Source organism: Catharus ustulatus, chromosome 3 (genome assembly GCF_009819885.2).
Source record: "Catharus ustulatus isolate bCatUst1 chromosome 3, bCatUst1.pri.v2, whole genome shotgun sequence".
NCBI lineage: Eukaryota > Metazoa > Chordata > Aves > Passeriformes > Turdidae > Catharus > Catharus ustulatus.
In genome coordinates this window covers 104438720-104464596 of record NC_046223.1, presented here as the reverse complement: position 1 = coordinate 104464596, position 25877 = coordinate 104438720, and the positions used below count along the sequence as shown (strand labels likewise).

The window sequence follows — 25877 nt, the reverse complement described above, 5'->3', positions numbered from 1 at the left end:
TCAGACCTGGTGATCACCGAATGGAATCTTTAAAACTTTAGTGCTCTAGGTCTGAAATGCATTTTAAAGAGACTGAACTAACTTTCACTCTCATGCCAGTAGGAAGCATACTGGCTGCAACTTACACCAGACCAGTATTTTATTGTCAAGGACAGTTTCTTTGTATTGTGTTATAATTGTCTTCAGAAACATTTTGGTTTTATTTCTTATTTCAATATGTGTTGATTTAGGACAAAGTCAGCAGTGACTTTGCAACCATGTACAGACATAAGGAATTTATAATATAGGAAATTTGGAAACAGTCTAAGATGCTGCTCACTGTTGAGCTATTTTCAAATCAGAACATGATGCTCCCTGTCACAGATTTGATAGTTTGCATTTTTGACTCAGTGATTTTTCTTAATGCCTTTATCTTAGACACCTATAGTATTAAAATAATAGGAGATGTTGTTTACTTTCTCAAAAATTATAATGAGGGGGTTCTGAAGTTCAGCAAATTCCAAGGTGCTCTCATAATTAAGAGAAAAATAGATATTTTATGCATATTTAAAGTAATCTTGAAAACATATTCTCAGGTTTAAGGAAACTTCAAGATAAAGGGCTTTATTCTTTTCCATAGCTGTCTGAAAAGTAATTGCATTTTTTTCCTTTCATTTTTTTAATGCTGCAGCTATTTTGTGCCTTTCAAGATGACAAATATTTGTACATGGTAATGGAATACATGCCTGGTGGAGATCTTGTAAACCTTATGAGCAATTATGATGTGCCTGAAAAATGGGCCAAGTTCTACACAGCTGAAGTTGTTCTTGCTCTTGATGCAATTCACTCCATGGGCTTGATACACAGAGATGTGAAGCCTGACAATATGCTTTTAGATAAGTATGGACATCTGAAGCTGGCAGATTTTGGCACTTGCATGAAAATGGATGAAGTAAGTATGCAACTGAATAATTTACCATCTATTAAACTGTAATTCTAAATTACATCTATATCTAAGGTTATTTTCTTCTGCAGTATAATACCCAAATGTATTCATCAGACTATCTACTTGGTTAGAAAGCTGTTTCTGGTTTCATACTTTTAAATATAAGAGTACTTTAAATAGTGTAACCTTTTTGTTATAAACTGTTCTCTCACACGGAAGAAGGATGTAAGCTTACTCTTTGCTATTTTTGAAAGTATGTGAGTTTATGAATTTCTGAGGTACTTTTTTTTGCCAAATGTTTGAAAAACTTGCAAGATAACTCCTAGTTTCAACATTAATAATGTTGGAGCAGTTCATAAGCTGACATTTTTTTGTAAATGAAATTATTTTATAGGCAAGATACATTCCGTGTTTTTTTTCATGTATCTAATTGTTCTCATAGCATCCTCTAGTGGTCATCCAAATGAGGTCACATTACGGCAGCAGTGGTATGTGATATATTGATCAAATTCTGTTAGTTATTTGTCAGGATGCCAAGATGTCAATTGAAATTATTTAATTGTCTAGATTTAGCCATGTACAGCCAAATAGTTTTCTTACGAGTTTCTGTAAAAACAGTCTTAACAAGATGCTTTATATTATTAAAAAAACTTGAAAATAAAAGAACCTTTTATAGTTTGCACTCTTAGAGTCTTGCCTGGCAGACAATGTTATGCTATAATTTGCAGAATATACTGTTCCTATGAAAAATTATAACAGAAAAAAAACTGTATATGAATGTGTGTTATGATTTACCCAGTCCTCGAAAGTTTTCTATAGTAGTGTTGGCAAAGGTGATCCTTTTAAGCTTACTTGCTTTTATGTTTTGGGGCTTTTTCTGTGTTGTTTAGGTACTACTTGATATAATTTCTGCTATCTACTTAATTTGCATTTACATTTGCATTAAGTTAATGTCTCTTCAGCAGTATCCAGAAGTACTGTGTCTGTGGGTTTTTTTCACACGATAATATATTAACTTCATAATTGTCCAACTGCAGCTGTTTATTGAAGTTCAGTCTATTAAGTTTTGTTGATGTTGTAGTTGTTAGAAAAGGCAGAGATAATATTTACCTCCAGTTTGTTTATTTACTTGCCTGTATTTTAGAGGACAGCATTTAATTTAACTGAAAAATTCAAAAGTACTAAAGTAGTACTTGGTCTCTTAATTCAGTCCTTAAAAATATTATTATTTGTTTTGAGTCAGTAGATTGTAATATCTTAAGGGAATCTGTTGTTCATTGGAAGTGATAACAAAAAAGCATCAAAAAGTTCACAATATAAATCTACCAAAAAAAAGGTGATCCTCGGTGCTGTTATAGGGACTCCAGAAATTATGGACCTACACCTTTCACTTTTTTCTTTTTCACTGCTATTTTTAAAAGAATTACTAAAATACTAAAATGTGGATGGCTGTACTGTAAATGTGAGGAATGCATCCATGGTTCTCATAAAAAGTTACAGTGAGCTCTACTTTAGACTGGGCATCATCAATGGAACAGTGATTCCTAGATAAAATAATTTTTTAAGGATTACATTTTAAGGTTTTTGTGTTTCTCAGACTCAGTGGAATGGCAAAAATTTTTTTCTACAGGAAACTTTAGAAGTTGAGAGGTTCTGGATTGTCTCCAGATCTCATGCTACTTCTTACAAAACATCCCAGCTGTGTAAATATAATATTGGTGTTGGCAGACTGATTTGTAAAAAATATATGCTTACCCAATACTTACTTTTTTTTAAAATTTTGATCTCTTTTAGCAGTTGTGAGCATTAGCATCTTCCTTACGCTGTTGAGAGCTCAGGAAAATTTTGCTGCAATTTTTCTGACCTTTGCTGTTCAATGTTTGCTTAAGTTGGCCAGGCCAGGCCAGAACAGACACTTGAAGCAGAGTTTCTCCTTATCATTTTCTGAAAAGAGTTGCTAAGTGTTTTAGTGATCTCCAGCATAAAATGAACTTTCTGTTTATGTAACTCAGCTGTGATAATTGGGGGTTTGTGGTGGTGTTTTTCATTGTTTGTTTTGGGGTTTTTAAAATTAGTTGTCTTTTTAAAAATCTGCAACAAAGTGAGTATTTCTGTTGTTGAATAAGGAGGTAGACTCAAAAATTTAGTAGGAATCATGGTTCCCTTTTTTGGTATTTAGGTATGATAAGGTAGACCAGGGTAGGGTTCAGCAATCTCTTTCTAATCCTCAGGTGTTGTGTATGAAGCTGAACAGCAATTGGCTTTGGTAGGTATCGTAGGGCCAGGAGCTCCCAGTGTTGGCACACACAGCACTGTCCTGTGCTAACTGAGCTTTCAGCAGAGCACAGATTCAGAGAGTATCTGTTGAAAAAGATGTGACCAAAAGAAGGGATGTTTGCCATTTGGGGTTATTGCCTCAGCCCAGGCATTTTAGCTGAAAGAATCAGTGTGTTCCTCTATTTGGAACTCAGCTTCTTTCTCATTGAAGCTTGTCCAGTGAAGAGGACTCTGCTGGATCCTTCCTACCTCAGTGCATTTTCTGCTGCTAGCAGCTGATGTGTGCGGTGCTCCTGTTTTCACACAAACACCCTCCAGCTCCTGTTGACTGGAAGGAACTTCCTGAGGGAGTGAAAGCCTGATTGTCAGCCTTGGTTCAAGATAGCAAGTCCTTCAGGTTTGATGGAGATCCTCCTGAAGATGGAACCCGAATTGCTTTGTCTTCAGCAATGTGATAATGCTGAATGATGCTGGGAAACACTACAGGGAGCCTCACCTCCAAGTTGTCAGGAGCTGTGAGAACATTGCTGTCTCCAGGACAACCTGTGTGTTTAAATTTGTTGTGAGTGTACATCTCTCACACATCTGCAGGAGATGACTTCCAAGGTCCACCTTGATTTTTTGAGGTGATGAGAAAAGTTTCAGGTGTCACTGGTCTGAGACTCCCGACAGTCGGCTTTCCATGGTATCTGTTACAGTAAGTGTGCTGCTGAGGCAGAAGTAGAGGCTTAGTGTTTGAAACACAGGAGTAACACATTGCCCAACGAAAACAGAAAAACACACAGCACCACTTAAGTCTCTTCAGAGTGGAGGGACTGCTAGGGTGCTCTGAACTGGACAGACAGCTTTTATGCCAGAGATCACTTTCTGACTGTGGTATTAAAGGTAGCCAGAACTTAAAAATACATACAGAAAAACACCCAAGTTTCTTTGAAAGAAGAAGTGTGTAAATGAGTGGAGCAGAAATCTGGGTATTTTATATTGAGGTGATAATGGGCCAGCCTCCCAAGGGACATGGTAGAATCCCCATTTTGTGATGCAGTCCCACAGGGTACTAGATAATCTTATGCACCTTTTCTTATGACCAGTTGAGTCAGATGATCTTTCAGGTCCCTTCAAGCCAGGCTGTTCTGTGATCTGCAAATGCATTTCTAGGTTAGTTCCTGAGACAGAAAGTAGAGAGTTTTATGGGGAGTAAGTATAACCAGCTCTATGTGCTTCAGAAAGCTATGGCCCACTGAACCTGGTGTTAGCATGCAAGGGCTTCTTTTAGTGTAGAAAAATTTTCTCTTGTTTTACTTTTCAATTCTTTGGCACCTTGTCTGAAAAGTTAGTGTTACTGCATGGAATTCCTTAGTATCTGTAATATGGTTGAAAAGTCTTTCCTTGCTGCTTGCATACCAGCTATCAGACTTGTGTAGGTCTGTCTGGGTTTTGGCACAACCTTTTCTTTGTTTGTTTAAGACTTCAGAAAATATCAACATGTGTAACATGTTAAAAAGTATTCTTGCTTTGGTGTATTAATTATATAGAGATGGGACATAGGGTGTTATTAAGTACTTAGGTGTCAAGGTGGAGAGGCTGTGACTGAAACTGCAGACTTCAGAGAACTCTTTCAGAACAGTTTTTGTGACTTGGTTTTTAAATAATCTCCTTACCCAGGGAGGGATTCAGGTGGCTTCAACCAGACTTGACTGAGCAAAAATTCAGACTTTCCCTTGTAATTTTGTGTTTGGGTAAGGAAGAGATAGACACACACCAACACTGGAGCCTCATTAGGTTGCCACATTCCTGCTGGATGAGCAGAACCACATAACCCTAGAGCAATTCCTCCTGTGCTCAAAGCAGAGGGAGGCTTAGGCTCCAGAGAAGACATGCAGCTTAGTGCACAGAGTTGCTGTGACAAGCAGGATATTCAAACAGTGGTTCCTTGCCATGTGCTACATCCATTTTCAAATGCTCTCAACTTTAGATTTCTGATGTCTTTGAGCTTTAGTTTATTTTGCAGTGTTAAAATATGCTTACCTGCATTTTTCTTTGTCTAATGAATACAATAGGTCTTCTGGAAAGAGCTAATTTAATTTTCTTATCCCTGTATGAATAAGCTATGGGCTATCTCATCCAGTATAGCATGCAGAATACCTGTTCTTCATTCTGGAACTGAGAAGTTAAAATTTCTTTAGTTTCAGAAAGTTCAGTTCTTCAGTTTTAGAATGGAGTCATAGAAGATAGGCATTTGCTAGGAGGACATTTGAAGTACTCCATAGGTCTCTACAGAATTTAGTCATCCATTTAGTTTTTGCCTGCTGGTTCTTGACTTCCTGGATTCTGTTTTAGTACAGAGAAAAGCTTTTCACAGTTCATGTTGTATATGAGAAAGAATATTGTAATGTGGTGTCTAAATGATGTGTATCAATACAATTCCCAAAATGAAATGTTTCTCTTACTTTCTTTAAATATGCCTTTTGAACTTAGTTGTTGCTACTAATATTCTGTATTGATGTTCAGAATTAATATGTATTGTCATTCATGCTGGTGGCAAAATGGCATGAAGAACCTTTGTAAAATGATTTAGATAAAACTTCAGACTGGGAAAGAGAATAAAAGATGAGTGTATTTTTGGTATTTCTCTAACGTCATCCAGGATTTCATTTTATTCATCCATCTGGTCTCTCAGGAGTGACTTCAGTGAATTTCATTAAAGGAAACAAGACTTATAACTCTGAATCAGAATGATGGCAGAGCTTATTGATGCTTCTGTATCATTTAGTCCCTACATTTTTAGTTTATTTGTGTGAAGCAGAGGATGAAGAATCATTTCATTGATACAACTGTGGTAATATGTTGATAAAAAATATTTTTTTAAAAAAAGAAAGCTTTGCAATTCTGTAAAAATAGCTTCTCCTTTTGTTCTTCTTCCTATCTTTAAACAAAAGCAAGGTGTGTCTATAAAAATTTACCTATAACTTGATTTATTGGCTGAATTAGACAAAATTGCTACGTATTTGCTTTGTAGGGCCAAGAATTCATAACTTATCAAAATTATTCTAAAGTTTATCCCTGAATTCAATGAGAAAAGGAACGGTCTGATATGGTGTATTCCTTCATATTAAAACCAATGGTAAAAGTAATAAAACTGGTGAATTTTGAGAAGGTGAAGTCACGAGAAATCACTATGGAGTAGACAGGGGTAAGCACCTTACCAAGAAATGTCATTTTAATCCCTCTTGCTTCTTGAATTATAAATAGTCTTTAAAACATACTCTTCAAACCAAGTATTTCAGACTTTATTTTTTATGGTTTTCTGTCCTACTAACAGAGGAATTGCTTAAGGAGGTGCTCAGAACCCCTTGAACTGAGCTGTTTGTGTTACTGTTGCACAGACAGGAATGGTGCGCTGCGACACAGCCGTGGGGACTCCTGACTACATCTCGCCCGAGGTCCTGAAATCGCAGGGGGGCGATGGTTATTATGGACGGGAATGTGACTGGTGGTCTGTGGGAGTTTTCCTTTTTGAGATGTTAGTTGGTAAGTAATGATTTCTTCTGCTAATGAGATTATCATTGAGTCTTCCTTGTGCCTTTAGCTGCACTTTGCTGTGTGGAGGCTGCTCGTACCTCACTAACAGCTACTGGCTTTTGGCTGATGCTGCGGCTTCATTGCTGTTCTCTTTGCTCCCTGTCACTCGAGGGCTGCAACAACTGTTTGCGTGCTTGCTCAGTGATTAGTTCCCTGACTCAGTTCAACTTAAAACTAATTCTTAGAATAGTTTTAACTGGGGTCAGCTACCTCACCACATTTGTGCCACCTCAGGCAGGATTGAGTTCGCAGAGACACAGGAGATGGAATGGCAAGGGTAGGACTGTCCTTCTGTCCTCCTTTTCCACACCACATCACTGTCTTCTCATAGGTCAAAGTGTGTCTTTTGTGCTTGAGTCAGGATTTTCTAGTAAAATACACTGGACTGCTATGGCAACGAACATAGAATATAATCTGTTAAAAGACATGAGTCATCTGCATATTAAAATATAGTGAGGATCAGTATGATAGTCTGGTAGCAAAATACTGATTATGGAAGGATGGAATTAAGCATACAATTATTAAAAATCCAAATCAGCATTTTCTGGGAGTATTGCATATTTGATGCTTTTGGTATCCTGAGCCAGGAAAGACACTTAAACATATGATGCTATTACTGTTTCCAACTCTTTCAGAATTACAACATTTTGACTTTAAGAATGTGTGGTTTATAGTTAATAGTCTTTCATGAAGAATTTTAGCAGTAAATAAAATTATTCCATTCTTAATAGTCTTTCATGAAGAATTTTAGCAGTAAATAAAATTATTCCATTCTTAAAATATTGGGTATAGCTGTCCAGAATGTTTTCTCAGCATTTCAGAACCTCTTTTTTTCCCCCCTTTTATCTCGGAGGAAAATATTACTTAATTTCTCCATATCCCACATATTGGTAGAAAGTATCTATTTTTGTCTGTGTTTATGTATCAGATTCTGGATATGGTCTTCTAAAACTCTACACTTCTGTTATTCTGGCTTTGATAAAGCTGCAGAACTAATGGAAATGGTAATTTTATTATGAAAATGAAAATTTTATTGTGGGCTTAACTAAACCGTAAAATGTTGGTCACAGGATGAATCGTAACATTAGTTCAGTGACTTAAGATAGTTTTGAGGTATGGCCAAAATCAAAGCTGTTCCCAAGACAGATGATTGAGAAGAGGAGGGTTAGTAAAGAGGGAGGCAGCAGCAAATATCAGTGATTCCCACCTGCTGTGCACTGGTATGACAACCTAATAGGTTTACTAAAAGTCTAGAAGTTAAGTTCAAGCTGTTGTGTACTAATTTCTTATTTTGAAAGCAGAATGGTTGTTGTCCTTTGGTCGGTTTTGTACATTTTTTCATGTTAATGGCTTCTGAAATGCTCAGTTCCTTGTTGGAAGGCTGCAGCCTGTGATTCCAGGGAATTCCTGCCAAACCAAGGAAGAGCCTAGCTCACGTGACTGATCATTCACCTTCTCTATTAAACCTATGGATTTGCTGGGAGAAAGGATTCCTGTAAAAGTTGCAGCTTCTGGATTACAGACCCAAACCATTTGTATGTTGAGAATGTTGCCACTTAATTTGATTGACAGTTGCCTTTATCACAGCTTGTTTTTTTCACTTGCCCCAGTTTCACCTTTCTTAAGTTTAGTTCCTTTGCAAATATCTTTAACTATAGCCTAGGCTGGAAACCGCTCCGTGAGAAAATTCTATTATTTTAAAAGCACCTGCCCTGTTAATATGGGCACTCAAGCTCATGTAATTTGTCAGTCAACAAGATTTATTAATATGAGTTTAACAGTGTGGTAACACACTGGGAAGGCTCCTGCTCAGAGGTGTCATGCCTTAGGGAGGTTAGACCTGTGTGCCTCTGAAATGGTCTTCTGAGAGCTTTGGTGGATTCCTTCCAACAAATGTGCATTAGCAAGTCTTCAGTGAGTTTTGGTTCATTTTACCCTTGGAATGTTTAAAGATTGATTCATATGGGTGTCAGCCATTATGTAAATTAGAAAAATATTGAGAGTCTTAAGGCAGAACAAAAGATGTAGTTCACCAGGCAAAATTTTGATAGTGATAGACAGGATGGAAAATGGTGCAGTCTGTAACACAGACATTTTAGGGAATTAATATTTTTAGTACTATACATTATTTGTACACTGCATGTCCATTTTTTCTTTTTCTTAATACAAGACTCTTCCAGATAAACTGCTTGTAGACTTTCCATTATCTCTGTTGTCTTATTCAATGCACATAATTTAAACATGATGTAAAGTCACATCCAATGTATTGTTTTATTTTCAGGTGACACTCCTTTTTATGCAGACTCACTAGTAGGAACATATAGTAAAATTATGGATCATAAGAACTCATTGCATTTCCCAGATGATGTGGAAATCTCTAAGCATGCAAAGAACCTTATCTGTGCCTTTTTAACTGATAGGTAAGTGCGCATATTGTTCTGGCACTGTTTTTTATTTTGGAATGTATTGGCTATATTTATTTTGGATGGTACATTGTAAAAAAAAAATTCCTTCTCCTACTTCTCCTGATCTCTGTTCAAATCTCTTCTGCCAAACCTCCTGTTCTCTAGTTTTTCTTTTGGTGTTTTTTCCAGGTATTGTATTTTATTTCTATGAGCGATTCTGACAGCTTTTGTTAATAACACAGTTTGTGCTGGACAAATCCCTCCAATTACAGTAACAAACCTGTAAGACTGAAAGTAATTCGTAACCTCCAAGGCAGGGACAAAATTGTTTTGCTCGATGTCTATGTGGGTGTTACTTAAAAAAAGTGGAAGCAAATACTTTTCTGAAAGTGAACATGTATTTACTGAATTTGTTTAAGGTTTCTTAGAGTGTTTGGTTTTTTTTTAAATTTACTTTGTTGCATTAATTAGTAAATATATTTAACAGTCCTCCAAGGTTATTGTTTTGGCTACAAAAAAAATCCAAGAAGTTTCCCTTAATGGAACTAAGCCACTTACTGAAATTAAGCTGTGTAAGCTTGTTCTTGACCTGAACACTTACATTTTGTTTAGTTTCAGAAAGCAGAGATAATCTTCCATTTCACTGATTTAAAAGAACAGCAGCGTAGGTCCACAGTTAACTCTGGCTCAATGATGCCTTCTTATGCTTTCCTGTGGTCACTTGAACTTGGCTGGAGTAGGACATCTGGCCACTATAGAAGGAGGGATTAGGAAAACAAAATGCCTTATAATGGGTTTTGCATTCGAAGAGAGATCGTTTGCTCTACTGAGCAAGCCTGCGGTTGATCAGGAAGGATGTGCTTTATTTAACAGCATTTTTCACCCTTAGTAGCTGAAGGATAGAGAGAAAATATGATTAGAATTTAATAGTGTAAATGTAGTAAGGTGGACTTCCTCTACGTGTGTCCCTCTTCCTGTTTATATTTAATGCAGGGCTCGAGCAGTTTATTTGAAACAGATGCTGCGTGATAGCTGCTGAAGCACTTAAAGAAGGACTAACATTGACCCTGTGATTTATTGCTTCTTTTCCATGCATTGTTTTTATGTCCTGTTCTTGTACGTAGTTTCAAGAGAGACTCCTCTGTTCAAACTTCGTTTCTTGTTGCACTTAAGATTTACTTCGCGGCAAAAATCAGCAAGAGACGTGTCAGGGTTAGTTGTGGGGCAGAGGATGGAATTCTTAGAATATTTATTTTAGTCCAGCTTTGAATAACTGTTCTGTGCAGCAAGTTAGACCTTCCTTCACTTGCGTCTTATGGTCTGTCATGTGGTTTGGCAGACACCAAAGTTCTGCAGTTTTATTTCCCCCAGGGGTGTTGAGTTTTCGTTTGTGTTTCTAGTTTTTTCTTAGTTTTTGCCTCAGTGCTTGCTTTCTTGCTTTACTCCCCACGTGGCAGACTCCAGATTCTGGACATTTTAGCAGTCACAGGGAGAGTGCATGCTAAGAATCAGTACATTTTATATAAGAAACTACAGATTAGTGGTTGGTGGGTTTTAAATTCTGTTTTTGTTTGACCATTAGTGTGGTTAACACAGACAGTCTTTACTGAAAGTTTCATTGCTTCTTATGAACAAGTCAGAATTTAAATTTAAAAAAAAAAAAAGGCAGCTATTTTTCCTGATGTGACTCTGGATTAATTGCTGTTTAGGGATGTGCGACTCGGGAGAAATGGGGTAGAAGAAATCAAACATCACCCTTTCTTCAGAAGTGATCAGTGGAACTGGGACAACATTCGAGAGAGTAAGTAAATCAGGTTAAAAGTTCTATTTTATTCAGTATTTGCAATAGTAGAAATGAAAAAAACCTTTCCATTGTATAAATTAAGTGCTTTCTATCTATCACAAATTTTGCCCAAACATTAATCACTTATATTGTAAAACCTTATATGAGGAAGGGTTAATAAATATGCATTTTTCCTACTGGAATTTTCTCACTTTTATCATGTTTTTAATGTAGTCATTTCCATTTTAAACAATGGAATTGGATGTTTCAGAATTTTAACTAAAAGGAATGCATGTTAGGTTCTGTTTCTCTGGTTTTCTTTATTCTTTTGAGGTGGAGTTTTTTGTTTTCTTTCATCTTTCTTTTAATCTTGTGGTAGTTAAGACAGTAATTCACCAGTGATCTTGTCAGTTTTACTGCTTTTCATGTAAGATACTGAGAACCTAATAGCTTTAAGTGAAAAAGCAAAGTATGTCAGTTCTCATAAGCTTGTCATAACTTCTAAAGAAGTTTTAACATGATGATTTGATTTAAAGTTGTATTCTCAAGTGTGATTACCTGAGCAAATATGTCTTGCATACTAGATGGTCTATGCATTAGGCAATGAATACAAAAATAGATTGCTCTAGAGAAAAATTGTTCACAGTAATATTTCCAGATCTGCTGTCTGCTTAATGTATATTTAACTCCAAGTTATTTGAGGACAACTTATAATACAGTCTTTTAACACTAGAGAGATACCAGTATATAGCAAGTGACTGAATCTTGGAGTGAAATGCATCTTTTTTCCCCTTTCTCTAGCTGCTGCTCCTGTTGTTCCTGAGCTTAGCAGTGATATAGACAGCAGTAATTTTGATGACATTGAGGACGACAAGGGAGACGTGGAAACCTTCCCAATCCCCAAAGCCTTTGTGGGAAACCAGCTGCCTTTCATAGGATTTACCTACTACAGAGAAAATTTGTATGTGATACTTTGATATGCATTTTTAAAACATACCTGAACATTTTTCTTATATTCTTTCCTTTTATTCCCCTCTAAATACATGATTTATTCCTTGCATGATATGAATTTATGTCCAATTGTGAACATACAAAATGCAAAGTTTGAGTAAAATAACTTGTTGCTCTTTAAATTATTTTGATAACTTTGATTAAACAGTATATTTTTATATACACAAAAGTATACAATAGCATAAAAAATCAATTAGGGTTAAAATTCTGATAGATTTGGGGGTTTTTCTTCTAAAATGGCTTTTTATTAGTTATTTTAGAAGAAAGCTTACACAACATAATAACTTTCTAGAATTCATCTTGAATAATCAAGAAATAATTCTATTAATTTAAAAATCACAAGCTGATGTAGTTTTGGAAACATTCCGTTAAGGAAAGATTCAAATCAGAAACATCAAAATAAAACAAGCCTCATTCTGAGAGCAGTGTAGGACAAATTGAGACTTGAGAGAATTGATTAAAATGGCAAGGTTGCCAGAGTTGATGAAAACTTGAGTAAGAGCTGGAGGGATTTGTTTTTGTTTTTGACAGGTTGCTAAGTGACTCCTCTCAGTCTTGCAGAGAAAACGAATCTGTGCAATCTAGTAAAAATGAGGTTAGTGCCTTTTATCCTTACTATTAATGGGATGATTAACTGATTTTGTTAAGTCTGGTAAGAAAAGACAAAGTCTAAAGTAAGTGTTTAAGTAGTTTTGCGGGGGGCTTTTTGTCTTTTAATGATCCTCAATAAAAATGATATTTTCTGTTTACAGGACAGCCAAGAGGTAAGTATAGTATCTGAATTATGAAAGGAATTAAAAAATTCCTACATAATTTTATGTGGCTGTGAAGTATCTTAAATGTTTATTTGCCAAGTTGTTAGCAGTAAACCAGTTGTATTTTTAAACAGTTGTACTCAAGTGTTAAGGTGCTATAATATAAAGATAATAGAGTACAGATTTTTCTGAAATTCTTTTTGCATCCAGAATTTATTAGGAAAGCCAGTGTGTAAGGCTCTGTTTCCTACAGACATCATTACTCTTATGAAGGTCCCACACTTGCATTAATGATTCATGACTGATTTATTCAGAGTTTGAAAATGTAAATTGTCACCTGCAGGGATAAATGAATGTTTAAATCATACTCCAGTTAGAGCATATGGAGCATGTTTATCCAGCTTTTGAAGATTGACAAATGAATTTAAATTTGCATTATAGGAAAAGCGATGGTATTTTCATATACTTACTTCATTATGTTACTTAAACACTTGTATTATTCAAGTGTAGATAGTATATTGTTAACATTTCTTAAAACTTACAATTCCTTCTCAAAGTTTAAAAAATACATAAAGGAAATGCATTATGTATTGATCAGATAAATTTAAATGCAAATGTTTATTAGACTCCCTTCCTGTCATTGATGAACAAATGAATAGTTTTAGACTTGACCTTTTAAATAGAAATGGTACTGCTGTTTAAAATACATATGGTCACATTCATGATGTTTGCTTTATGTTGTGTTAGTAAATGCAGATGGTAAATTTTGCATTTCACTTCTGACAACTTATTTTATTTGTATTTTCTCAAGCAACAAATCTCCAGTTTTGATGTCCTTTTCAGTGTTCCTGTTGTGGAAATCTTCTAATTGTAACAATTATAAGTGTTTTGAAAAACCACATTTTTACATTTTGTGTTTGGGGGGTAGAGGAAGAGGAGGAAGGGAGGAAAATAAATGTGTTTGGAAGCCTGAAGTCATTACATTAATCCAAAATTTATTCCTTATAATTTATTTCATTAATATTTGGGTACTGGACTCAAAATTACTTTTAAAAAATATTTTAGTAAGCAAATCAAAGCATTTCTAAAGTGTTCGTAAATTTCTAAGGTGTAAGACTAAGAAATTCTTCTTTATGTGAAGTCACTGAACATGTTTAGCGATATTATCTGACTATTGTCCAATTTGGTCATGTACACCCCTTTTTTATTTTTTCATTTCATTTAGAAAATGCTATCCAAAAACATCTGCTCCAGTGGAAAGTCTCTGGCTACAGAGCACAGCAAAGGGCCGGTAACAATGTTTTTTGCCCATATAAATTTAATGACTCACAATCTGTGGCACATAATTCTGTGATGGTTCAATTCAATTCAGCATGCAGCAAATTTTGTTGCTATAAATCCATATATTTAAAATTATCAGAATTAATACCTTGTAAAGATGTAACCTTCTAGTGATGGTCTTAAAATAATATATTGGAAGATTGAATTAATTTTCCTCGCTTTCCCTTATTTTGTTATTTAATTGAATTGCATTTGTTTTCTGTTAAAGCATTTTTATATGTGGGCCATGCTTTTTTGACATTTTACACAGTTTCAGAAAAAACTAAGCAAGCTAGAAGAACAGCTCAGTAATGAATTACAAGCCAAAGATGAACTAGAACAGAAGTACAGGTGAGACTGTTTCAACATGTTTGGTATGTTTATAAAGGTGTTTTATTAGACCTTTTGTTTTTGAATGCTTAAAAGCATTTTAATCCACTTTGGGGATTCCCAACCCTGCACACAGACCTCACTGTAAGTTGCTGGCTTAATTCTTGCTGCTGGTCTGACTAGTGGCGTGGTTTTTTGGGGTTTGTTGAGGATTTTTTTGCTTTAACGCCCTATAAGAATCTCACTGTTCAGTGGTTTCACCAGCCTTGAGGAATGTTATTGTTGAAAATAGAATATCTTGCATAAAATTAATGAAACAAAAGCACCTTACATAAAATTGCTGAAGCACATCCAAACATTTTAATTTCTGTATTTAATTTCTATATCAGCAGGATTTAAAACTATTTTTCAAATTTATTCAGGTCTACAAGTGTTCGTTTAGAGAAGATAGCGAAAGAGCTCGACGAAGAGGTAAGGCCATAGATTTCTTACTCTTAACATTTGTGTGTGATTTTCCCTTCGATAACAGCAAATTGCTTTTGAGTAGCTGTATATTTTATAGCAAATAACACCAGTTGATTTGGTATTCACAAGCATGAAATCATTGTCACTGCTAAAATATTTTCATTATGATTTCTGTACTGTAACTGCAGCCTTCTTTACAGAACTAGTTTTTCACAATACTTTTAAGTTAGCAGACAGCATGACACAAATATCCCATACTGATTTTAAAAACAGAAGATGTGAGAGTAGTGTATCCAAAGGAGGAAGGCCATGCTTTGCATTGTTTGGTGTTAGTAAATAAGGACACTACTTCTTGCCCAGCTTTGCACATTTCTTCTACAAATTGGGATGTGGCTGTGTACAATTTAATGTATGGCTCATGCAGGTGCATATCAAGACCTTACCTTTACATGTATGTTTCTCTGCTCCCAGAGTGACTGCTTAGGCAGGTCTACCAGGTTTGTCAAATCCAGATGATCAAACAGTATTTAAATTGCCAAGCTCCTGGCCATAGACATCCTGGGCTGGATTTTACCACGTGTTCTGATATGTTGTATTTGCAGCAGGCAGATAGACTGGCTTCCTCCATTACAGACTAAACTGAGTGCATGAGCTGTGTTTTTATCGTATAAGAATACCACTACTATGTGTATAATTAGTGGTGTATTTTTTTAAATATATCCAGATAACTTCAAGGAAGAATGTAGAGTCTGCAGTCAGGCAGTTAGAGAGAGAGAAGGCTCTTCTTCAGCATAAGAATACAGAATACCAGAGGAAAGCAGAGCATGAAGCAGATAAGAAACGCAATTTGGAAAATGAGGGTACGTTGAACCATGCTTGAAGGTTCCATTTTGATGTGGGTTTTTAATACTTAAAATAAATGAATTATAGTTCCAGTTGAAACATTTTCTTTATGGTGATTAACAATGTTGAATTGTTTTTGTTGCAGTTAACAGTTTGAAAGACCAACTTGAAGATTTAAAAAAGAGAAATCAGAACTCTCAAATATCCAATGAAAAAATCAACCAACTACAAAGACAGGTATGCCAACTGTATACACATGTATTTTAAAATAATCACTGCTTGAAGTACAGTGGAGAAATGTGAAATGTGTAATTGGGTTTTAAAAGCTATTCTTTCTCATTAAGTTTTGGTGTTCAAAAGTAATCATAAAATATAATTCTTACTTCTTTAATCCATAAAAGCTAGTATTCAGTAGTAGAAGTAGTGGGGTTTATATTTTAATTGTTTCTGAAGTATGTTTTTATCAATCTTAGTTGGATGAAGCCAATTCTTTGCTGCGGTCAGAGTCTGATACTGCAGCCAGGTTAAGGAAGAACCAGACAGAAAGCACAAAGCAAATCCAGCAGCTGGAAATTAATAATAGAGAGCTACAAGATAAGAACTGCCTGCTAGAGAATGCAAAACTCAAACTGGAGAAGGAGTATCTCAATCTTCAGTCAGCTCTAGAATCAGAAAGGAGAGATCGAAGTCATGGATCAGAAATTATCAGTGATTTACAAGGTATTTCTGCAAATCTTCTGAAGTTAAGATTGCTTCTTGTTTCTGGTTAGGTGGTATTATTAGAGTTTCAGACTGTTACTTGGGAAGTGTGTTGTTTTATAAAACATTGCATAATGTGAACTGCATTTAAGAAAAAATGTGTGGTAACATCTATAAAATATTATTCTGACTTTTAGAATCACCCCAAAGGAGACATTCTTAATAGTCAAAATTAGAAGTTGTTGCATTTCAAAAATGTTATCTCTAAATAGATAAAATACAGTCTTGTTTTCACACACTGACCAGCCTCATTGATATTTTGGTAATTTTTAGGTCGAATATCTAGCCTCGAAGAAGAAGTGAAAAATGGAAAGAGTGCATTAGCCAAACTGGAAATGGAGAAAAGACAATTGCAGGAAAAGCTCACAGATTTAGAAAAGGTGACAGCACTGCTAAATTAATATTGGTGTTACATTCTTATGGAATTTTTGAACTTGTACATTTATTACTTGACACATTGCAACCAAACCTATACAAAAAATAAGCCTTGTTTTCAGCCTTTTTAAATTTTATTTTCCATTTTGAGAAGTGGGGAAAAAAAGACAGCATTTCCCATACAATCATGATACATTTTACTTCTGAAGTACTTAGTACCTAATTATGTACTCCAGTGTGTGCCTTAACAGTACAGTAGCTACATTTCATTTAATGTGTGGAGTTTTTCCAAAATCATTATTGTCAAAAATAAAAGAGCCTCTGCTAATAGGATTTTTTTTTTAACAACTTTGTTATTGAAACAAAAGGCTTGAAAACTTTCTTCAATAAACTTAATCTTTGAGCCTCTCTTACTACAGAATGCTGGTTGTTAAGGCAGTAATTCTGTAATTGGTTGCAACTGGGGATGTCATTGTACATTTTTAGAGAACTTTGGCATTCACAAAAAAAAAATTTATGGAAGTGAGTTCTCGGTCCGTTCCTTAGCACGAGCTCTCTGTTCTACTCCAAGCATCCTTCCAGTGTTACTATTGTTCAAACTGTGCCACTAACCTGATGTATTTAATATTTTATTTCAATGTTATTTTTTCTTTAACAGGAAAAGAGCAACATGGAAATAGATATGACATATAAATTTAAAGTTATGCAGCAGAACCTTGAACAAGAAGAAGCTGAACATAAAGCCACAAAAGCACGATTAGCAGACAAAAATAAGATCTATGAGTCTATTGAGGAAGCAAAATCTGAAGCTATGAAAGGTATGTATTTGATATCATAGTTGGACTTAGGTGTGAATTATACAAAGTGAATAATACAGTCTTTTGCTGTGCATATTCTGGTGTATCTCATGACAACTGAAATATTTTGAAGATAGGTATAATTACCAAAAAATCCAGAAGATGGCTCTTACTTTTGAATTAAATGGCTTAAGTTTATTGCAGCTAATTAAAAAGCTACCTACACATCATGTCCTTTCAATTGCAGAGCATTCCCAAAAATTTTGAGCATGCAGATCTTCAAAAGAAGTGAAAATTATTCAGAAATAATGCCTGAGTCACTTCACATATCAGGTTCCCAAGCAGCTTCAGCTCTTTGATTATATATTATCACAGTCAGAGCACAGTAGATTTAAATGTTTTATTTTTAAAATACCACCTTTTTCGTTCATCTCAGAGGTGTTGCAGATGAACTGAAAGTTATCTAGAAGCTCAAAAGTAGGAAATAGTTCTGTCAGAAATGCTTGAAGATGCATCCTCTGGGTATGTATCTACTGTGAAAATTTTAATTAATCACTTTAAAGTAGTCTTTCTCTTCAGTTTTAAAGGGAGAAACGTGTGGCTTATTGTTAGTACAGGGTAAACATCCTCTTTCCTTTGGCCTCCAAAATCTGCTGGTTTGCACTTCACTAATGTCTTACATATTTTACTCCACAGAAATGGAAAAGAAACTTCTGGAAGAGAGAGCTTTAAAGCAGAAAGTAGAAAATCGGCTGTTGGAAGCTGAGAAGCAGCGCTCCATGTTGGACTGTGATCTCAAACAATCGCAACAGAAAATAAACGAGCTCCTTCGGCAAAAGGATATACTCAGTGAGGATGTAAGGAGCACTGACAAAAGGAGTCTTGAGTCCAACCTCATTTTCAATTTCCTAGTATTTTTCCTGTTACAGCTGTATTTAGGAATACTTGTGAATGAAAATGGCAACAATGTTTTCCTTCTCTGCCTTCCAACTTTAAAAAGTCTGTTTCGTGGAATGTGGTGTCATGTTTCTGAAATATTTCAGAATTATTAATGTTAAAAGATTTGTCTTCCATAGCAGTAAATGCTGTGAGATTGACATGGAAAAACAAGGTAATTTAATGTGTGCTAATGCCTTTATTCAGGAAGCAGCTTTGATTTACCAGAAAGATGTAAAGGAAGTCAATTAGAGACTGTTTAAATGTTGTTTTCCTGTGTAGATCTGTAAAATTCACAGGTTTCTCCTTCTTTTTCAGGTAAAAAACTTGACATTAAAAATAGAGCAAGAAACACAAAAGCGCTGTCTCACTCAAAATGACCTCAAGATGCAAACACAGCAGGTCAACACCTTGAAAATGTCGGAAAAGCAGTTAAAACAGGAGAACAATCACCTTCAGGAAATCAAATTAAGTCTGGAAAAACAAAACAACGAACTCCGCAAGTATGCCAGTTGTTCTATATGTTTTAGTCATGTTACTGATTTGAAACATTTTCAGAACAAAAGTTGAGAGCAAAATTAATTTTAAAACTTGCCACAAAGAATATGCTATTCCACAGTGAAAAAGTTAATTGTTCTTTAAAATAATTTACAGTGACTCTAATTGAGATTTACTGTAGTGATTCAGCAATGTATAGGTTTGTATTAAAATATGTTTGTTATCCTGAAAATCTTAGAAACACAGCTTAAATATGACTCTGAATACTTCAGAGAAAGACTTATTTAACTAAAGGTCTAGGTACTTTTTTTTAATGATGTAGGACTTCAGCGAAGAGGAAAGTTACTGGAATTACTAGTCTAGGAGAGCTTATCAGAGTTGGAAATGAATACTGCTGCACAGCTACAAAGCGTAACCATTGGCAATATCTAGTACTGCAGATCTTTAAACACATCTGTTGGACCTTCACATAGGAGTGTCAGTAGTTCTTCAAGGTCTTACAAGTAGCATTTTCACCTGATAGTAAGTAAGGAAAGAAACTTTTTTTTTTTTTTTTTTTACATAAAGGACTTTTTGTGAATGCAAAGACCAGATTACCTCATGTATCAATCCTAATCCTTCATGACTTCGGATGTCTTGTCACCCTGTGCTTTTCCTTTCTGTCAGCAAGATGCAGTTAGTCATGTAAAAAGGTGGCCATAATGTGGAACACTGGCAGAAGTCTTTTCTGCTACATTTCTGTTGTTACACAACTGACCGTTGTTTAAATAACAGATGAATTCAAGAAAATATGCATGCCAAGGAATACAGACATTCACAGACTGTGCTCTAGCAAACAAGAGACCCAAAACAACCAGTCAGATCAGTGACATTTTACATAGAAATGAGATTCTGTTGGTAGTGTTTATCAGTGTCTCTTACTGGTTAAACTTTGTGACACTGTTGTAGTTAGTGTGTTAGCAGTATTAAACTGACTTTTTATGTTATTACTGCAGTATTCTCAGCTGTACAAGTGAAAAAGAGAGCTGGTACCCAGAGAAAGCTTCAAATTTAATACCTGATGATACTTAAGTCAAGAAATTGCTGGAGATCTCAAGAGTGTGAATGCTGTCTTTTCTGTTTACTGCTTTGGAATATCTTCCTATCTCTAAAGCATGTTCTTCCTTTCTAGGGAACGTCAAGATGCAGATGGACAAATGAAAGAGCTTCAAGACCAGCTCGAAGCTGAACAGTATTTCTCAGTATGTTTTATGCTGCTTTATTTTTATATTAATCTGTTTACTGAGTATGTTAGCTTTTCTTCTTTCCCCTCAGCCATCAGATATTTCACCTCTCTAAGCCAAAGCTACTTGTTTTTTTTGTGCCTGTCTTCAGTGTTATCTGCTGCCTTGATCTTGATCACTGAGCAGCACAAAAGAGTTTATGCTGAGAAATGTCCCAGCTTTGTAGGGACGTTCAGAGGGAGGAGTCAAGCAGCTTATTTTTCCACAGTGTGAATAACTTTCTGCATGTTTTAAGCCTTTCACTTTCAGCACCTCTTCCATGCTGTATGGTAGAGAAGAGTTGTATTCTCACATGATGTGACAAACATGTGCATCTATGGCTCAGAAGGAAATTTTGTATTTGCAACCAAACTTGGTAGTGATCTGTTGGGAGTTTTTCATTTATTGTGGTAAGGTGCACCAGAATAAATAGGTAGCATACTTAAAAATTATCACTGGCATGTGGACATTAATTTTTATTAACAGTGCACAGCCAGTGGCACTGCAGGAGATGCCAAAAGGATTGTTTCAATATTAATGGAAAATTAAGATTTCCTTGTGGATTTAGGTCAATGAGGAGAAGGCCCATCTAAAGTTTTATAAATGAAAATGTTGCACACATTAAAGGAAAGAAAGGGAGAATTGATGTTAGTTGGCTGCTGTAGGTGGGCCAGAGAGAGACAATGTGTTTGAAATGCCTGCAGTAAGTAACACTCAGAGTTGTCTGTCACTTCATGTGTAGTAAGTCATTTGAATGGACAGAGCAATATAATGTTTCTTTCATTTTCTTCAGAGTTCTAGATTTATACTGATTCCATGAAATTTTGAATTTCAAATGATTTTCTAACTGGTGTTTGTCTTATTCCTGTCTTTGTTCTTTAACTATCATGTTGGTTTCATGGATTTATATGATTAGAATCTAAACTCCAAATACCTAATTACATCTGAAAAAGATTTTGAATAGTAGAGAAAAATAAATTAATTATTTTCTCTGTTTCTGGTACTTCTGAATTTGTACGAAATAGTGATTTTCACATTTAGAGTATCTTTAACACTACGTATGCAAACACAGAAAATGCATATCATACACCTACCCATTCACAAAAACACAAGTTAAAAAAGAAACAACAACAAAGTAAAATAACCAAAGCACATTTGTGAATGATGATGACATTTATCTAAATATAAGTTTAGAGACAGCATTGTACAATTATACTCCCATTAGTGACATTAAGGAACTGCATATCATATCAACGTGTAATTTTTGTGGACCTTTAAGAGTATAGAAATCACATAATTTTCTTTCTGACTTTAAATTCTAGACTCTCTATAAGACACAAGTTCGAGAGCTTAAAGAAGAATGTGAGGAAAAGACCAAAATTTGTAAAGAAATGCAGCAAAAGATACAAGAGTTACAGGATGAAAGGTAGGCTTTGCTAGTTGGACCACTAATACATAAAAGATCAGGGTGGCTTTTTGTTGCTTTCTTTCCTCTCCTCCCTAACCTACCCATTTTAAAGTTAAAAGTACATATCAATAATTTGCAGAGATTCCTTGGCTGCTCAGCTAGAGATTACTTTGACAAAAGCAGATTCAGAACAACTTGCCCGTTCCATTGCTGAAGAACAGTACTCTGATTTGGAAAAAGAGAAGATTATGAAAGAGCTGGAGATTAAAGAGATGATGGCAAGGCATAAACAGGAACTTACTGAGAAAGATGCCACCATAGCCTCGGTGAGTTACATGACCTGTAATTTTGGTAGAGGTTGTACATGAGTTTAATTTGCAGTTTGAGTTATCCATTGCTCTTTAGCAGATTCAGAGATACACAAGTATATCTAATGTTTTAAAAATATTTATTTCTTATGATTGAAATTCAATAATTTCTTACTGTGTTTCTTTCATGCATTTCTCTGACCATTCTTTCTTCTGTGCCTCTACCCCTCTTACAGCAAGTCCCCTTACCCTTATCCTGGGCTCACTGCAGCATTTCCTTCTGTCCTGTAATGCTTCACTTGCCAAATGAGTTTTGTCACATGGTCACATGTCCTTTTCTTTTTTTTTTAGTTGGAGGAAGCAAATAGGACACTAACTAGTGATGTGGCTAACCTTGCTAATGAGAAAGAAGAACTAAACAATAAACTGAAGGAAGCACAAGAACGTACGTAATCTCTGAACAAAATGTGATTTAAATTGAAACTTGGTTTGTTCTTTAATAGTGCTATATTTGTGTGTAATGAGTTTTCATAGATTTTCTTTTAATTACCTTGCTACAGAAATTACAAAGCTAAAAGAAGAAGAAGCAAATGTAGGAAATATTAAAGCACAATTTGAGAAACAGCTGTTGAATGAAAGAACATTAAAAACCCAGGTAAGCAGATATATTCAAATGCACGTAGACACATGTATCAAATAATTTTTAGTAGAATACTTTCCATTATAAACTATTGATATGTGCTAGTAATGCTTTCTTTGTTTTTGCTCCGAAAGAAAATACATTTGTTTTATTCTTCCTTCTTCTAAGCAGACTTTCAGTGTAGTGAAACTGGATCCTTATGATTTGTAATAGAGGAACTTCTAATCCAGATATATTCCACCAGCAAAAGTCATCAAATGATTTGATATGTTGCTGGTTTCAGTCTTGGTTAATATGTCTCTACAAGTTCTATAAAGTACATTTCTGATTTTAATCTAGATTGTTTTTTAGAACAAGTGGCATTGTAATACAAAGACATATTTTGGGTCTAGCTAGTGAAAATGGAAGGGATTATTTAAATGAGTGAAAGTGCTAACACAGCTAATGCTTGCTTCAAGTAAAAATGGCATCATTACCTTTTATATTTTGTGTAATATGTTGAATTAAAGCAAGCTTGTAGCACTGGCTTGCAGAGGTCTTAGTCTGTAGTTAGAAATTCCAGGTTATAGACAGGGAGAAGACTTTATTTCTTCACAACATAACTCTGGGTATTTATTAGTGTGGTTTTTGTCACTTTTTTTCTTTCCCATGGGAAGGCTGTGAATAAATTGGCTGAAATCATGAATCGGAAAGGTCCAGTCAAACGTGGAGCTGACACTGATGTACGGCGGAAGGAGAAGGAAAATAGGAAGCTGCATATGGAACTGAAGTCTGAACGAGAAAAGTTAACCCAGATGATGATCAAATATCAGAAGGAAATAAATGAAATGCAGGCAGTAAGATCCTTTTGTAAATATAAACATTGCAGTCTATATTCGGTAGAATACAGACTTTAAGGCAGCATATCCAGTCTATTTCTGAATTTCACCAACCAGAAGAAATACACAGAATGTATTTTGAGATTGGCTACAAAATCTGCATAATTTTCTACAAGTAACCAAACACTGTGATAATAGGAAATCTTGCAATTTATCCCTGCAGCAAATAGCAGAAGAGAGTCAGATACGAATTGAACTGCAGATGACTCTGGACAGCAAAGACAGTGACATTGAACAGCTTCGTTCCCAGCTGCAGTCACTGCACATTGGGCTGGACAACAGTAGCATAGGCAGTGGACCTGGAGAGGCTGAAGCAGATGATGGATTCCCTGGTATGTTAATTTTATTAATATTTCTGCATTACTGAGTTTATACCAGTGTTTTTCCATAGAAACTGGACTGTTAAATTGATGGCTTGATGATTCTGTGATTTTCATCTTCATCTATTTCTACCATCTTATCGATCCTTTGATAGTGATCACTTGTTCACCTGCTAACTAAATCTGTCTGTTGTAATACTTCACCTTTCATTTATTTAAAGATTTTTTTCAAATTCTATTGTGCCCTATTAGAACTTAATATTTTTTTCACTTTACTTTTGCAGTTACTTAGCAATTACTGTGTGTATGTGATGAAATGTAAAACTAATACTCTCTTAGAGATTCTATTTTGACTTCTTTTCTACTTTTCCTCCCTTATGCTTTATGTTCAGTCCATATCACTCAATCCCACACTATGGAATCCATGTCCTTTACCTATCAGCACTCTTCCACCTCTGTCAGTATTGCCACTAAGCCTTCCAGTTCTCGCATGCTTCTTGATTCCGATTCTGACTCAGAGGAAGAACCTTTGTCTTGTTCCCACAGCCCTACAGAAGTTGATAGCACAGGTGACATCCCTGAGAACTGTTTGGTTTTGTTCTTATTGTGTCATTTTCTCTGGTTCAGAACTAACACTATTAATACATAATTTAAGAAACATAAACCAAATCTGGCAGATAACAAGATAACACGCTGCAGTGGCAGTAAACATTGCCATCAAAGACATGAGAAAGTTTGCATGAACAAATAACTGACCTGTTTTCTCTAAGTGTTTGCAAATGCTTGCTGACTGTTATAAACCCACCATTTTTATTGAAGCATTGAATAAATGACCCTTATGGCTTGTTTTCAAGATAGCCTCAAACAGTATCTGCAGCTTTCTGTATGACCCTAAAGTACTGGATACCAAAAAGTCAAATCTTTGTGTTTAAGTGAAGCATGGAAACATCGAACTCCTCATATCTAAGCATACATGATTTTCTTGTAGAAATTAATTGTTCTGAGTATTACATTGTTTTGCCTTAAAGGTGTATTATGAGTGCTAAAGCCCTGTTTTACTAATTCTGTATTCATTTTATATGACTACACATACACTCTTTTCACAAAGCTTCTGTTTAGTGTTAATGTTAGAGGTGGGTTCCTTATTGCAATCAAATTTCTGTATTTCACATGAGGTTCCTTTAAAGTGTGAATACCTTTCCACTGAAGGTAGAACCTCTTTTGGTATTTTGACATCACTTCATCAAACTAAAGTAAAGAATAATGCATTTCCTCTGTTTTCTTCATTCTCTGGTTTCTGCTTTGAAGCTTTTAAAGAAAGAAAACCTACATACATACACATTTTTTCCTTGTTAACTCCTCTTGTGATATGTGCATGGATTTGCTTTGTTCTAAAGTAAAAATCATAGCTAAGCTGGGATTTTTTTGCTGACATAATTACAAAAGATTTGAGGTAGTATAGTGTCTTCTGTTCTATTCTGCCCTTTTTCTGATCTGTTAGTATTGAATGGATACCAGAAGTGAAGAAGTCTAATCAGAAGCTCTCATTTTGTCTAATTTAAACTGTATTACAGGTTACAGAGAAAAATAGGAAAGTCATATTTTAGGAGATAGGATAAACATGCATTTTTTTTTTGCCCATGTGCTTCCTAGATATGGGATAGACTATTTTTTGCATCAACATTATACTTACTACACTTTCTATAAGGTATAGTTGAAAGGAACCATATAAGGTGGCAGGTATGAGGCAAAACACGTTACAGAAGTTTCATGTATTTGATATGTGTATTAAAATAGGTCACCAACAGCATTGAAATGTGTGTGTCAAACAACAGCTGAGCTCTCAATACTCTTGATAAATCAAATCTGACGAATGTGCCAGTGAAATATAAAATACTCCAAGTGTGTGAAAGGGCAGTAGTTGAATCCAGACAAGCCTAAGGATTAGCCAAAAATTACTTATTTTGGATTAGAAAGCCTAGGAGATACAGGCAGAATTAGAG

General features: G+C 35.2%; 1 protein-coding gene across 4 annotated transcripts in view; it reads left to right on the top strand.

Annotated features, from left to right (window-relative positions):
• ROCK2 (Rho associated coiled-coil containing protein kinase 2) overlaps nt 1–25877 on the top strand; it is a 96819-nt gene that overhangs the window by 61144 nt on the left and 9798 nt on the right. Inside the window, exons 5-28 of one of the 4 annotated variants that reach the window (XM_033056227.2) lie at nt 671–931; nt 6586–6730; nt 9063–9201; nt 10896–10987; nt 11771–11930; nt 12512–12575; nt 12733–12744; nt 13961–14026; nt 14327–14406; nt 14808–14856; nt 15575–15710; nt 15839–15930; nt 16167–16413; nt 16726–16832; nt 17486–17645; nt 18321–18481; nt 18879–19063; nt 20230–20299; nt 21643–21746; nt 21868–22054; nt 22388–22481; nt 22597–22691; nt 23333–23512; nt 23718–23886. In XM_033056227.2, coding sequence (XP_032912118.1) covers nt 671–931; nt 6586–6730; nt 9063–9201; nt 10896–10987; nt 11771–11930; nt 12512–12575; nt 12733–12744; nt 13961–14026; nt 14327–14406; nt 14808–14856; nt 15575–15710; nt 15839–15930; nt 16167–16413; nt 16726–16832; nt 17486–17645; nt 18321–18481; nt 18879–19063; nt 20230–20299; nt 21643–21746; nt 21868–22054; nt 22388–22481; nt 22597–22691; nt 23333–23512; nt 23718–23886 — 3055 coding nt within the window. The remainder of the gene's footprint in view (nt 1–670; nt 932–6585; nt 6731–9062; nt 9202–10895; nt 10988–11770; nt 11931–12511; nt 12576–12732; nt 12745–13960; nt 14027–14326; nt 14407–14807; nt 14857–15574; nt 15711–15838; nt 15931–16166; nt 16414–16725; nt 16833–17485; nt 17646–18320; nt 18482–18878; nt 19064–20229; nt 20300–21642; nt 21747–21867; nt 22055–22387; nt 22482–22596; nt 22692–23332; nt 23513–23717; nt 23887–25877) is intronic. The other 3 variants (XM_033056228.2, XM_033056229.2, XM_033056230.2) reach the window with 3 other exon arrangements.